We start from the raw sequence: 14,554 nt of genomic DNA, 5'->3' as shown, positions 1-14,554 counted from the left end.
AATCCTATTCAAGAGGCTTTTTTGTTCCACTCTATGGGAACTATAGCGAATGGGACTATATTAAATTATATGTAGAATATCATTTTGAAGAATAAGCACTATTAATTAACTAATATTATAATTATCTTGAAAGACAAATTACACAATAACATACCCTAAATATGCTAGAAATTGAACTGAAGTTTATATTTCAGAAGTTTATGTTTTTCATAAAGTAGATGGTGTGGAGAAGCAGATTGGGAAGACAAGGGTACTTGTGTTCTTGGTTTATGACCAGGGAAGCATGTTTATCCTCAAACATGGAAATGTAGGAAGTGAGGGAATTCATCTTGCATTTATTCATCACCTCACAGGTGCCAGATGCTGAAGACACTGTGCCAGACTCTGTACTAAGTAAACCAAGGAAAGAGACAGCAGCATATTGCTATGGTAGGTGTCAGAGAAGGTGAATCCCCTGTTATTTCTATATATTTCCTATCTGCCTGCTCACTGTAGATATGTCCTGGCCAAGTTCTTTCACAGGTAAAGTCTGGGTTCAAATGTAAATTTTGGAAGAGGGAGTAACCTTTACTAGTGTGCAGCACTTTACAGCTTGTACATTACATCTCAGAGCTATAATTTGTGAATTCACAGATGTAGGGGCTCAAAGGCAGAGACTGCTGGGATTACTTAGCAGGATGACTATGGAGGGCCATTGCCAAGTAGGAATGACGCATCAAAATTTCCTTGCTAGCGTACCCCATGTTAAATGGATTTCGCTGTTGACATTGCATGTAAGGTGACCTTGCTCAAGGACCAAGGCGGATCTGGGTTTAGAGCTGATCAGGTTTGAGGAAGTATCCCGCTCCTTGAGTTTAAGGTGTTCCCAGTTTAAGACAATAGGGGTTTTAGGGAAGTTGGAGGTTGAAGATTATTGCTGCAGGGATTAGGGTGTTCCTGCTGCTTGTTCCTGTTGAGTTCTCGTGAGATTCAAATGGGATATTGGAAAAAAAGCCTTGTGGAGTAGGTGAATTGGGCGGAGGAGAACTGGGATTGCCCCAGAGGCCGGTGTGAGTTCGGGAATAAAGAATTGCTGTTTGAATCTACAAAGCTGTGTGGTGGCTCGTGATTCTGTGCCCAGCTAAGACATTGGCAGATGACATGGATTGGAAACAAGAGAACTGAGATCTCATGTACAGAGCCTAGTGTTTATCAGTAAATTACACAATAACTGTCAGCCACAGAGGGCTTTATAGGTGACAGGCAGTACTAGGTATCTGAGGAGATGAGAGCATTATGGAGGAAAATGAAAAAGAATGACTGAGACCATCACTGGGCAGGGGTGGGCAAGGACATGCTCCACAGTAGCCATGACTGCCCCATCTCTGTGCTATGAACCTCAGACTGCAACCCTCTCATGGCTAATTTGCTATCTTTCTTTATCTTTTTTGCAGGTAATTCAGTCCCCAGGAAGGTGCCACTTCCTCAAAGGATCACCTCATGCCTCCCAGTAATGTGACTGAATTTGTTCTCTTGGGGCTCACACAGAATCCACACCTGCAGAGGCTCCTCTTTTTTGTCTTTTTGTTCATTTTTCTCTTTACCGTGCTGGCCAACCTGTTCATCGCCATCACCATCTCCCTCAGCCCCACGCTTTCAGCTCCTATGTACTTCTTCCTCACTTACCTGTCCTTCATAGATGCCTCGTACACCTCTGTCACCACCCCCAAAATGATCATCGACCTGCTCTACCAGAGGAGAACTATCACTTTGGGTGGCTGTCTGACTCAGCTTTTTGTGGAGCATTTCCTAGGAGGCTCAGAGATCATCCTCCTCATTGTCATGGCCTATGACCGCTACGTGGCCATCTGCAAGCCCTTGCACTACATGACCATCATGAGGCAGGGACTCTGCCGCCTACTGGTGGTGGTAGCCTGGATTGGAGGGATCCTACATGCCACTGTGCAAATTCTCTTCATGATCAGCCTGCCCTTCTGTGGTCCCAATGTCATTGACCACTTCATGTGCGATCTCTTCCCACTATTGAAACTGGCCTGCAGAGACACCTACCTGCTTGGAATGGTGGTGGCAGCCAACAGTGGAGCCATGTGCTTGCTCATTTTCTCCATGCTACTCGTCTCCTACATCGTCATCCTGAGCTCCCTGAAATCTCACGGCTCTGAAGGACAGCACAAAGCACTCTCCACATGTGCCTGCCACTTCACCGTTGTCGTCCTCTTCTTTGTGCCTTGCATATTCACCTACATGCGTCCTGTGGCCACCTACCCTGTGGACAAGTTGGTGACTGTATTCTTTGCCATCCTCACTCCCATGTTGAACCCCATAATTTACACAGTGAGAAACGCAGAGGTGAAAAGTGCCATGAGAAGCTTGTGGAAGAGAAGAGTAACTGGTCAGTTCATAGTGCCAAGAAAGTGATGGTGTCCATAACTATGGAGGATGCTATCTGCCGCACACATACCGTGAGAGAAGTAACACATTCTACAGATCATTGGTGAAAAAAGCAATCCCCCCAAAAAAAAATTTTAAAAAACTAACATTTATTGGGTACTTATACTGGTTAGACTTTTGCTAAGCAGTTTTGATAATGTTTAATGTGTTTTACCAAAGCTGCAGTGTTCACATAAGAATTTTACATCTCTGGTGTGATGATTTTGATGTGTGCATTCCTCAACAGTTTCAGTGAGAATTTACTAAATTTTTCATACATTGGTTTCTACTTACAGAACCTTGGTCTTAGAACTTAAAAAAAAAAAATTGCTTGGCCTTTTGTGATGAAGGAAATCCTTAGATGAACATATGAGGTTGACAGTTGGGGAGTGAAAAAATCACTGTTGATTTTCATTATTTTACATTGTTTTTGGCAACCTAAATATATAAAAAGTGAGGAATTCAGAAAAGGATGAAAGAAGCAATTCATAACCTCAGAAGAAATGATTCCTGACCTATCTCTATTTTTTTCTTGTCATAAAAATAAGTCAGAAATTTTGAAATTACTGTTGATTTATTATTTTCTTAGATATCCTCGTTGCTCACAGGTTTTCTTGAACATAAAGGAAGGTTTATTTTTTCTTACCAATACTTTAGAAACCATTTGCAGAAGCAAATGTAAACATTATTTTATTTAATCTCACCAAAAAGGCCTAAGATCATAAAGCCGTTGGGTGTGATATGTGTTATACATATATTTATTTTAAATGAATATATATTTTTTATATATTTAACACATTCACTTTATTTAGGTAATTTAATGCATGTACTACACTGGTAGTTTCAAGATAACTTTTCCCAATTTACAAAGAAGCAAAGTGGAGCTCAGAAACTGTCTAATGTACTTTTCTCAGTTCACACATCCAACAGTTTCAGCTATGAAATTAGAATCTGGGTCTTCCAACACTCATTTCTACTTTCTTCAATAAAACACAGTTGTTTGTCATATGTAAATGTGTATACATAAGGACTTCATATGTAGTCTCAAGATTCACTTTATCCTTGGAGAACAAGGAGGCCAAATTTGTTGTATCCTTTTCTGACTTGTAGCAATGTATTTCAGCAGCAATGCTCCTCTATGAGTTCAGAAAATATCAGGTCAGTCTATGTTACTGCAAATGTCTTTGTGAATCAAACTTCTCTGATTACAACTGTCCCAATCCTGCTTCTTCTCATAAATGTTCCCTTTATCATACTCACTGGTCACTTGGAGCTGTTTCTCTCATAATTTGACCATGCAGTAAAATCAGATACAAAACATCTGTTTTTTTTTTTTTTTTTTTTGGGGGGGTGGGGGGCGGGTATTCTGACTTATGCATGAATGTCTCAAAATCATAAGAAATGGAACATTTTATTCATAAAGTTTACACCTGGAAGGTGATGTAGTCAGCCCTTGATCTAGTAAGAATGATTAAGTTTTCATTTCTGGTAAAATAAATAAGTAAACATTTCTAAAGACTCCAGAGTAAATAATTTGTGATTCACTTTGCCTTACGATAAACACGAGACACAAGTAATTCAGGAATAAGGATGGGGGAGCAGCATTGAGAAAACTGTCATTTCTAGTCCAAGATAAAAGAGAGTTTAAAGGGGGAAACTCAGGTCAATGATTCTGTCTTTGTTGTTATACCAACCGCTCAGTGGAGGGGTGAGATCAATGAGATTATAAATTGTCAACAACAATCGTGGAAGATGTAATAACTAAAGGAAGAGATGAAAGTAAACCTGACATCTTCAGTAGACAGTCTTACTGGTTTGCAAACATTTTAGGGATTGTTAAGATGATCCTTGGCATTCATCATTAAAAATCTCTCATGAAGACACTGCATCTGACTTTTTTTCTAATGTTAAAAATAAAATGACCTAAAAAGAAAACTGTATGTTTTCTTCTAAAAGCTCTTAAGATTAACAACAAAATAATTTAATATATAAGGATACTTGGTTTAATCTGGACACTCAATTCAATGAAAATATTAGACACTACTTAATAAGGAATGTAAGTGAACTATATATATAGTTAAGGCCAATTATGAGGCATTTATATTGTTAGGTCCTTTACATATTTTAACTCTCTTAATGTAGCAAATTGTATCTTTGAATGCCATTTTCTACAAAAAGAAAGTGAGACTCAGACTAAGCGAGGTTTTAAATCTTTGGGATTCTACCCTCTCTGCCATTCTTGACACAACAATTCTTGGTCCTGTCATGCAAAACATCAAAACACAGACCTGGTCACTAGCTGTGTCATGAAGATTGTTCTCGGGTTTATCTCCTTGTTTATTTGGGGGATATCTTCCTCCCTTTAGCTCTGCTTTGGCCTCCACTTCCCAGGTTTCCCCACACTCTCTTTATTTCTCCTGTCAGGTAAAAGCCATCTGATGATCTCATTCCACACGTGTATGAGCACCATCCAAAATGGAAAGTCCAGGGCTCCAGGACTGAATAGTTAGTGATAGAGGTTCAATTTCAAGGAAACTGACACATGGTGAGAGAGATGCTTAGAAGGAGAATAAGTCAAGGAATTGGTTTGACACCCCTTATGGATATAAGGTTAGGAACCTGCAGAGACAAACGATGCTTCTACAGGGATTTCCCCAGACTCTTCCATAGCATTGATATGGTTATTTGAATGTGCCTATATGGACAGTTACTATCAGGAAATTTTCACTTATCTATTTCAAAATGTTGTTTGGTGTTTAGAGTAAGTCAGATAATTTCATGAACTAGATATACGATGTGTCACAATATAAATAAGAATGGTGTTCAAACTTAAATTCCAAGAAATAGGTGTATAACAAACAAACAAACATATCATACATAATATAATTTTGTTAGTACAATAGTTTTAAGAGTGTGATGCAGAACTTAAGAACCAGACACAGACTTGTGTTCTGAAGAATATCTAGAATTTTAGTTAGACCCAAATGTAAACAACCACATTATTTTCAATTTCTTAAAAAATAAGTAGTTACCAATATAATGGACATGATATATGAAATATATCATGAATATATGAAAATGGCATATTGGGGGATGAAAAAAATCTTAGTTATTTTCCACTTAAAGTACAGATGTCCATAACATGTATAACAGGTAGATACTGTGTCTGAGATATTAAAATTTCAGAAGCAGCATGATTAGGGAAAAAAAATCTTTCAAATTTCCTCATGGGAAATCATAATAAAGAGATAAAGTTGAAGATCCCTGTCAGATCCATTTCTAAATGGTTAGGTTAGAACATGGAGTAAATTCAGAGTATTATTTTAAGAATCCAAATGCAGAGTTTAGCCTGTCAGTTCTGAGGATCATATTTCCTAAAATGGAGTCACTTTATTCTCTCAGAAGACTCCCTGTGATTTATAGATAAGTATGTTAAAGAACTATGTGTAACCTGTAAAATATGTTGTGAATGTAGTATATTAGTATGTTTTAATATTGAAGTTAAAAAAAATTCAGACTGTAAGTCCAAATATTTTCACATCGAAAATGTATTATTTGAGAATGCTGTTATGGCAAGATAATTTTTCTGACTGAGGTATTTAAAATTCTTTTTAAACAATGGCAGCTATCCTGCAGGTAGATATGACCTAGTTTCAATAGATGGAGTAGCAGAGGAAGTGAAAAAAAATTTAATTCTGGTACTTGCAAGATAGCCAAAATAAGTCGTTCAGTTTTTTTTTTTTTTTATAATATTTTATTGTTGGTTGAGTCGTTCAGTTTTAAAGAATTTATATTGTGAGCCAAGACTTGTGGCACATGCCTGTAATTACAGTGACTCTGGAGGATAAGGCAGGAGAATATCTAGTTCAAAGCCAGCCTCAGCAACTTAGAGAGGTTCTTGGCAATTTAATAAGACCCTGTCTCAAAATAGAAATAGAAGAAGAAGAAGGAGGAGGAGGAGGAGGAGGAGGAGGAGGAGGAGGAGGAGGAGGAGGAGGAGGAGGAGGAGGACGACGACGACTGGGGATGTGACTTAGTGGTTAAGCAATGCTGAGTTCAGTCATAGGTATTAAAACAAATATGAACAGATGGTCACAGAGTGGCCATTCTGTATTGAAGAAAGTTTAGTTGTGGAACAAATAACTAAATGGTTAATACTATGATCTGTTTTTTGCTTGTAAATCATCAGTTTGGCTTGGCTCTAGTGAGGCTCTGACTCTGGGGAAACACCAATCAATGCAAGGGCAGATGGGAATTGCTGGTGTAGTGATTAGTTCTCAGTCAGAGGAGAAATAGCCACAAAGGGATCCAATTGGAATGATGCAAATATGCACATTTGGAATTCTGCACCACTTGAAACTGGCACTCAGTAGTCTTTACCCCATGTCTATTACCGGAAGGATAACATTTAATTGATGTTGTTTCTTCTAAAACTTTGGTTGGAGATTGTTTGTAAATTAAGCTCAAAAATTTATTAGAGATCCACATCTCTCTCTCTTTTTTTTTCCTTTTGGCAACATATTCTATTTAGAGGAAACATAGTCTTGTGCCAACTACAGTGGTTGTTCTTATTTAAGTCTGTGGATACTTCAGTGCCTTTTTATAATCTTTCCTTTCATTAGAAAGTCTATTTCTATTGAAATGATTCCCCTTTGAATGATTGCTTTGTTTATTCTCTGTGCAGGTCCTTACTTATTTTGGTCCTCTACTTTGCTATGATTCCTAATTCTGGAGAAGAAAGTTCATGTGAGTATATCTGATGGGGCTACACCTTTTGTCTCCTCTATGCGATCATAGACATTTTACTTACACAGTTTTTGACTTCTACTTATTTGCTTCATAAGACTGAACTTTTTGAAGGTAACCTTGAAATTTTACTTGAATATTAAACATATTTCTATTAATTTGAGGAACTAGTTTGAAGTTGTGGAGATAATTGAAACCACCTAACTGGAACGCAATTATGTTTTAAACATGTCAGTATTTCATCTATTTGTTTTATTTATAGGCACAAATTGGTCTCAGGATGAAGAGCCTTGAGCTATCAACAATTTGTAGCTGGCTGTACTTTAATCTCTTTTGGCAAGTTGTCAAAATTAACATCATAAGGAGGATTTGATGGCAATAATTCAACACTGAATGAAGAGTGAAAGGTACAGTGCAGCTTCTGGTTGTGGTTAAAGCATGTCTAAGAAAGGAAATGCTACAGATGTAAAATGGTAAATAGGATATTTGAACCAGGATGCCAGAATAATAGCAGCCATGCCCAGAAGATGATGCTGTGGTTTCTGTAGGCAAGAACTGATAGCAGCCATGCTTGGGCTTCATGGTTTAATGCAGTTTCCCATGCAGGAACTCCATTGTATTTTTTAAAACAAACTTAATTAAATGACTAATGTTTACTAGTATAGCACATTATTAGAAATATGATTAAAATATAACAAATTAGCCATCCTTAAGCATATCCATAAAGTGATAAAGCCAATATGCAATTTTAATTGAAATATGAGCCAAGAAGATAATTGAATTGTTGCTAACATGATCTCTATGGGTGCATGTAATAAAGATCAGGATGACAGCAATGAAGCTGGTAGAGGGAAAGAAGTAAGGGATGGAGAAGGTACAGTGATAGATTTGCTAATGGAGGCCATAGGCAGTAGTAATAGAAAGCTGGGAGGTTACAGTGATTTGCCAACTCAGGCTGTGTAAGGATGTTGTTAGCTAGAATGTAGATCTGGGTTTCTGGAGCTGATAAAAAAAAAAAAAAAAGCTTAAGGCTTAATTTTCTTTAATAAGCACATGTGAAAAAATTATTAGAATTTTTATTAATTATTAGTTAATAGTTGTAACCAAGTTTTAGAATTGAAATAGATGATAGGTAGAAATACAGATATCAAGCACTTGAAATTTTCATAAGATGAAACTATATGACCCAGGTACAGTGGTGCCTCCTGTAATCCCAGCAGTTTGGGAGGCTGAGACAGGAGAATCACAGCTCAAAGCCAGCCTCAGCAAAAGCGAGTTGCTAAGCAACTGAGACCCTGTCTCTAAATAAAATACAAAATAGGACTGGGAATGTGGCTTAGTGGTTGAGTGGCCCTGAGTTCAATCCTCGGTACTCCCTTAAAAAAACAATATGGATTGTTATTAGCATTCATTTTGGAACTTGGAAATCTGAATTAGAATTCAACTTCAGTAATTACTAGTTGTAAGAATCACAAGCAACAACCAGTGAAACAGAGAGCAGAAGTTGTACCAGAGCGAGGAAGAGCTGTGGTGTGGATCAGTAGGATCGTGCTGTTAGGCTTTTAGTGTTAGCTGATTTCTGTAGCAATGGCTGGAGGAAAAGATAGGTTAAGAGGATATGGGACAGCATGCAAAAATATGTCCAGTGCACTTAGTGATTGCTAATCAAAACTGATATTCCTTTTGCAGACTTTCCAGTGCAGAGGGACACGCTGACCTCAGCCCACATTCAATGGAGACTCCAAACAACGTGACTGTATTCATCCTTTTGGGCATTACAAAGAACCCAGAGTTGAGGAAAACACTCTTTGGTTTGTTTCTAGTCATGTATGTGGTCACAGTACTGGGAAACCTCCTCATTGTGGTAACCATAAGTGCAAGTCAGAGTCTGAAGTCTCCCATGTATTTTTTCCTTACTTTCTTGTCTCTCATAGACATCACCTACTCTTCTATCATTACCCCCAAGTTGATTGTGATCTCCCTCTATGATAGTATTACCATCTCCCTCAAAGGCTGCTTGACCCAGCTCTTTGCAGGGCATTTCTTTGGTGGTGTGGAGATCATCATTCTCACTGTGATGGCCTGTGACCGCTACGTAGCCATCTGTAAGCCGCTGCACTACACCAGCATCATGAGTCCCCGAGTGTGCTGCCTGATGGTGGGAGGGGCCTGGCTGGGCGGGTCCATGCACGCAACCATACAGCTTCTTTTCATGTATAAAATACCTTTCTGTGGCCCCAATATCATCGACCACTTTATGTGTGACTTCTTTCCATTGTTGAAACTGGCCTGCATGGACACCCACGTCCTGGGTCTCTTGGTCACCCTCAACAGTGGTGTGATGTGTATGACCATCTTCCTTCTCCTACTGGCCTCTTATGTGGTCATTCTCTGCTCCCTGAAGTCTTATAGCTCTGAAGGAAGACGCAAAGCCCTCTCCACGTGTAGCTCCCACCTCACTGTGGTGGTGTTATTCTTTGTGCCGTGTATTTTTTTGTATGTGAGGCCTGTGGCCACTTACCCCATAGACAAGGCAATGGCTGTGTCCTTTACTGTTGTTGAACCAATGTTAAATCCCTTGATCTACACCTTGAGGAATGCAGAGGTGAAATATGCCATGAGGAAACTATGGGTGAAATGAGGGACCCTGGGTGATCATTAAATTACAGACCAAGGGACAAACTTGCCTTACAATGTCAGTGGAGTTTTAGCCTCCCCATAACTGCAATTCATTGGGCACAGGAAACTAGATGCATCATTTTATTTTATTCATTTTCTTTAGTTATGCACGACAACAGAATCCATTAAAAAAAAAAAATGAAGATACTGCAGTATCTTGTCTAACCAGGACTTGTCTCTAGGACTTTCATAGGTACCTTCTGTACTACCTCACCTTCCCCAAAATCCTCTAGGCACACTTTAAATTAAATTCTATTTTGAACAATCCTAGTCTTCCCAAGTTTAGGGGTTTCTTTCTCTCTTGGAGACGGTCTTTCCCAAAGCCTTTGCTTGGCTGGCTCCTTGATTTTTTTTTCTATTTTCAAATGAACTCCTATCTGAAAGAGAGAGAGAGAGAGAGAGAGAGAGAGAGAGAGAGAGAGAATTTTCTGATGACTTTCCTCAGTCCTTCCCGTCATCTGTCCTCCACTTCTCCACTCAGCTTTTACCCTCAAAGTCTACAATCACGAATCATACCTGAAAATACTTCTTCAGGTCCATGTTCTGTTTTCTGTTCTCCAAATCATATCCAAATCATAGTTATTGTCAATGCAGGGATTATTTTTATTCCTTTCTGCTGTATCCTCAGGGGTGAGAACACTCCTAGTTACACAATATGTGCTTAATAAACATTATTGGATGACTCCTAATCTAAAAGAGACTTAAGAGTTTAAAATATTTACAAATAAACAAAGAAATGGGGAAGACAAATATATATTAACACTTTAGGGTGTTAGAATCCCCATATTTGGCATACTGCCAAGTGTCCCATTTGGAAACACTTTGTTAGTGTGCTATGGGTAGAAGTATTCTCAACTTCCCCAAATTCTCAACTCTTAGTATTCTTCAGAGAAGCAAAACAAGTTCCAATGGTGGTTAAGTCAAGATGCTTTCAAATCAATTGTCTATGTCTTGAAGTTATATATTCTCTATGGGAAAAAAGCAAGAGTATAGACCTATTTATTTACTTTATTGGTTCTTTTTAGTTATGCACACCTAGACCTAATTTATTAATTATGGAGAAAATGGTTTTGCTGTTAACTTCAAAATGCATATATTCAAATCCAAAGATGTTTATTTTCTCCAAGATTCAGCTATGGAAACGACTAAAAGACACTGATAATGTTTCAAGTCACCACCCTTTTTGGGGTATGTAGGAGCCTAAAGTCATAGCATGATTTAGCAAATTGTTTCCTTATTAAAACAAATATGCATGATATATATGAAGACAATAATTGCAGCACGAGTTATGGATTCAAATAAGGTAATATTTAAATCAAATATTTGTATTTTGAAATAGAATACAAATATTATTACAGCTATAAGAATCTTGCTGTAATAATCCCCAACTGTATTTGTAACTTCAAGATTCATTTGTTGATTAAAAGATATTTGCTGAGTTTGTATAAAGTTTGGATACTTTGCTAGAAGCTAGGTTACAGCAATGAATAAGAAAACTCACTTTCTTTATACCTCGGAGCTTATATGTTAGTGCAGAAGACAGACAACTTATGAAAATGAAAATCAAAAATCATAGAGCAATCACATGTTCAGAAAATCTTAAGGGAGTAGAACAAAGGTGACTGGGGAACTCTGGAGAAGTGGGCAAAAAAACTTTCTGAGAAAAATTTTTAAGCTGAAATCTGAGTGATGAGAACAACCATCCTCAAACATATCTGTGGGAAGAGAAAATATTACAGAGAGAGAAGCCAGAAGTGGAGTAATCAGTGCACTGCAGTTGGAGTGGGGCTGTAGGACAAGGTGAGACAGGAAAAGCAGACCAGGCCCTGGTAGACAATGCTATTAGTTTTTCATCCTTAAGTTAAAACAGAGCAGTGAGATCAAAGAGACTCTAATATTAGACTACAATTAAAAATCAAGTCAGACATGGGTTTATAGATGAATTTAGAAACAGCATAAAAATAGCTGTACACAGCTTTCACTTACCCTTTGCTGTGTCATTAGTAGAAGATAATATTTACTGCATGATGGGACTGTTTTGGGATTAAATACCTAGATTCATTTTATATTTTGTTACCTTGTCAAAGAAGAAGAAAATGATCTTGATAGTATGATACTTGGTGTACATAAGACATTACGTAGAGAATTTTCTTAGTTTGATTACAAAATTAAAGTGGAAGGTTCAAAATGAGATCCCTAATCTTAAATGTTTATAATTTGCCTGATAATTTTTAAGTGACAAAATTAGGACCAGAATCTATATTTTTCTATCACCATGCAAAGACCCATTCTGGTAATTCATGCTGAAATTATCGCTGGCCTCTTAAATTCCAAAAATTTCTTGTCTTCTGTGTTTTATAGATCCCTCATATTAATTCACATTTAAAAGTTTTGCTCAGTAAACACATTACTTAGCAGCTTAATGCTTTACCTTTTCCATCCCATTCACTTCTGAAATAAATCTTTATCTTTTTATAGTAACTGGCTCTTACCAATAATAGCTACTAAACCATATGATTATCTGCATAATAGAATTTGAAAAAAATAATACTATTTATGATATAAAGGCATAGAAAAGTAGGAATAGAAGGGCACTTTAATTGGAAGAATAATATTTATCAAAAACAAAGGGCAACTGTTCTATTTTGGATATGAGGTGTCCCCCAAAAGCTCATATGTGTGACAATTCAGGACTGTTCAGAAGTGAAATGATCAGATTATGAGAGTTGTAACCTAAACAATGGATTCATCCATTGATATGGTTTAACTTGGTGGTAACTGGGCAGATAGGGTATAACTGGAGTAAGTAGGTCCCTCCCTCAGGGCATGCCTTTGGGATTTATATTTTTCCCTGGTGTGAGGAAACATCTGCTTCCTGATTGCCATGTCCTGAACTGCTCTCCCCCACCATGCCCATTCACCATGATGATCTGCCTCACCTCCAGCCCAGAGCTATGGAGTCAACCATCTAAGACTGAGACCTCTAAAACCCTGACCACAAATTAACTTTGTATCCTCTTTGTTGTTTTTATTCCCAGTGACAAAAAATTACTAAAATATAGATGACTAAAACATTAACTCTTAGATGGACTTGCCTCATATTTCACTGAGAGAATTTAAGGCCTCACTTCTCCACACACCAACAACTGCTTCTATTGATCTACCAGCATCTGACCACTTAGGTCCTACTTGCTACCAAACAGGCATCCCATGGTATCTCCCAGTCCCTTTGTATTTTTTTTTTTTACTTTGAGACAGGCTATCACTACAGGCATCATCTGTGTCCCACTTCAAAGCCAGAGAAGCCACTTGACCTATGCACTGGTCTTAGATCTCTTCTTGTTGCTTACACGAGGCCACTGATCTAAAACTAGCTTTAATTTTCCTTTCCACTGGATCATTTACGTTAGCAAAGAATTAGTCTCTTATCTTAAAAAATCTTTCCATGAACCCACTTCCTTCATCAGTTACTGCCCTGTGTCTTCTCCTTTGCAGCAAAACCAAAGAGATCTCTATAATTCTGTCTCTCATCTCTTTCCTTTTATTTTTCTACAAGTCCTTGTCAGCTTATGAAGCACTTTGCCATGCTTATTTCTTCTGTTGAATATCAAATGACCCCTATGTCATTAATTTTAGTAGCCAATGTTCATTTCTCACCTTACAAAATAAAATCCATTAACAACTTTTAGCCTGGTTGTTCTTGACATACTATCTTAATAAGACTAAGATTGTTGAATTAGTATCTCCAGCCTAGACTTATTTGTTCATGCTCTACTGTGGAAATATAATTTTCTTGGGGCTGGGGATGTGGCTCAAGCGGTAGCGTGCTCGCCTGGCATGCGTGAGGCACTGGGTTCAATCCTCAGCACCACATACAAACAAAGATGTTATGTCTGCCGAAAAATAAAAAATAAATATTAAAAAAATTCTCTCTCTCTCTCTCTCTCTCTCTCTCTCTCTCTCTCTCTCTCTAAAAAAATCCAATTTTCTCCATGGCATTCTCACTGGAACAGATAATTTCTCAAACTGAACATGCCCAAGGCTGTCCTCCTAGTTCTACCATTATCACCCAGTCTATTCTACCTAAAACACTTTCTGTCAGTTGATGGCACATTTGGTCTGTCTATGTCATATATAAAATTCAGTGCATCACGAAATCCTGTGGACTCAACTTGCAACATATATCCCAAATTCAACAACTTCTCATGACTTTTAGAGCTATCACCTAATTCCAAGCCACCACCAATGTTCACCTGAACTGTTGCCTGCTCTCCCTACTTTTATCTCAGTATCCCCTGCTCTTATGTTTGATCCTCAGCACAGTACTCAGAGTTGTCTTTAAAACTTACAAGTCAGGTTACATCACATTTCATGCAACTGAGGTTAAAAGCCTTACAATCATTCAAGCTCTGATAGCCAAAATTCAGCTAACTCTCTCTCTCTCTGATTAGTCTCTTACAAGTGATTTCTTGACATTTCATTAATAACTCTGATAACTTTCTGGTTCCTTCTACTGCTAAGATTATTTTTTTTTAATATTGGTACTGGAGAATTGAACCCAGGGGTGCTTTATCACTGAGTCTCCTCCCTGTTCCTTTGTATTTTCTATTTTGAGACAGGCTATCACCAAGTTGCTTAGGGACTCACAAAGTTGCTAGAACTGGCTTCAGAATTGTGATCTTCCTGTTTTACCCACCCA

At 37.8% G+C, this 14,554-nt stretch overlaps 3 protein-coding genes across 3 annotated transcripts in view; 2 read left to right on the top strand and 1 right to left on the bottom strand.

Moving 5' to 3' along the window:
* Window positions 1-14,554, bottom strand: part of LOC308638592 (olfactory receptor 4C11-like) — a gene marked incomplete at both ends in the record, with an annotated part of 413,029 nt that overhangs the window by 242,621 nt on the left and 155,854 nt on the right. The window lies entirely within an intron of this gene.
* On the top strand, window positions 1,477-2,418 carry LOC308634921 (olfactory receptor 4C3D-like; the record flags this gene model as incomplete). The annotated part of the gene is made up of 1 exon (XM_081269117.1): window positions 1,477-2,418. The coding sequence occupies exon 1, from the start codon at window positions 1,480-1,482 to the stop codon at window positions 2,416-2,418; it is 939 nt and encodes a 312-aa protein (XP_081125243.1). The 5' UTR covers window positions 1,477-1,479.
* LOC308639445 (olfactory receptor 4C6-like) lies at window positions 8,909-9,817 on the top strand (the record flags this gene model as incomplete). Its single annotated transcript, XM_081277692.1, has 1 exon — window positions 8,909-9,817. One exon carries the CDS (start codon window positions 8,909-8,911, stop codon window positions 9,815-9,817), a length of 909 nt encoding a protein of 302 aa, XP_081133818.1.

The sequence above is a fragment of the Spermophilus citellus genome (assembly GCF_964194105.1).
Source record: "Spermophilus citellus genome assembly, chromosome: 2".
Classification (NCBI taxonomy): Eukaryota; Metazoa; Chordata; class Mammalia; order Rodentia; family Sciuridae; genus Spermophilus; species Spermophilus citellus.
This window is presented reverse-complemented; position numbering and strand designations above follow the sequence as displayed.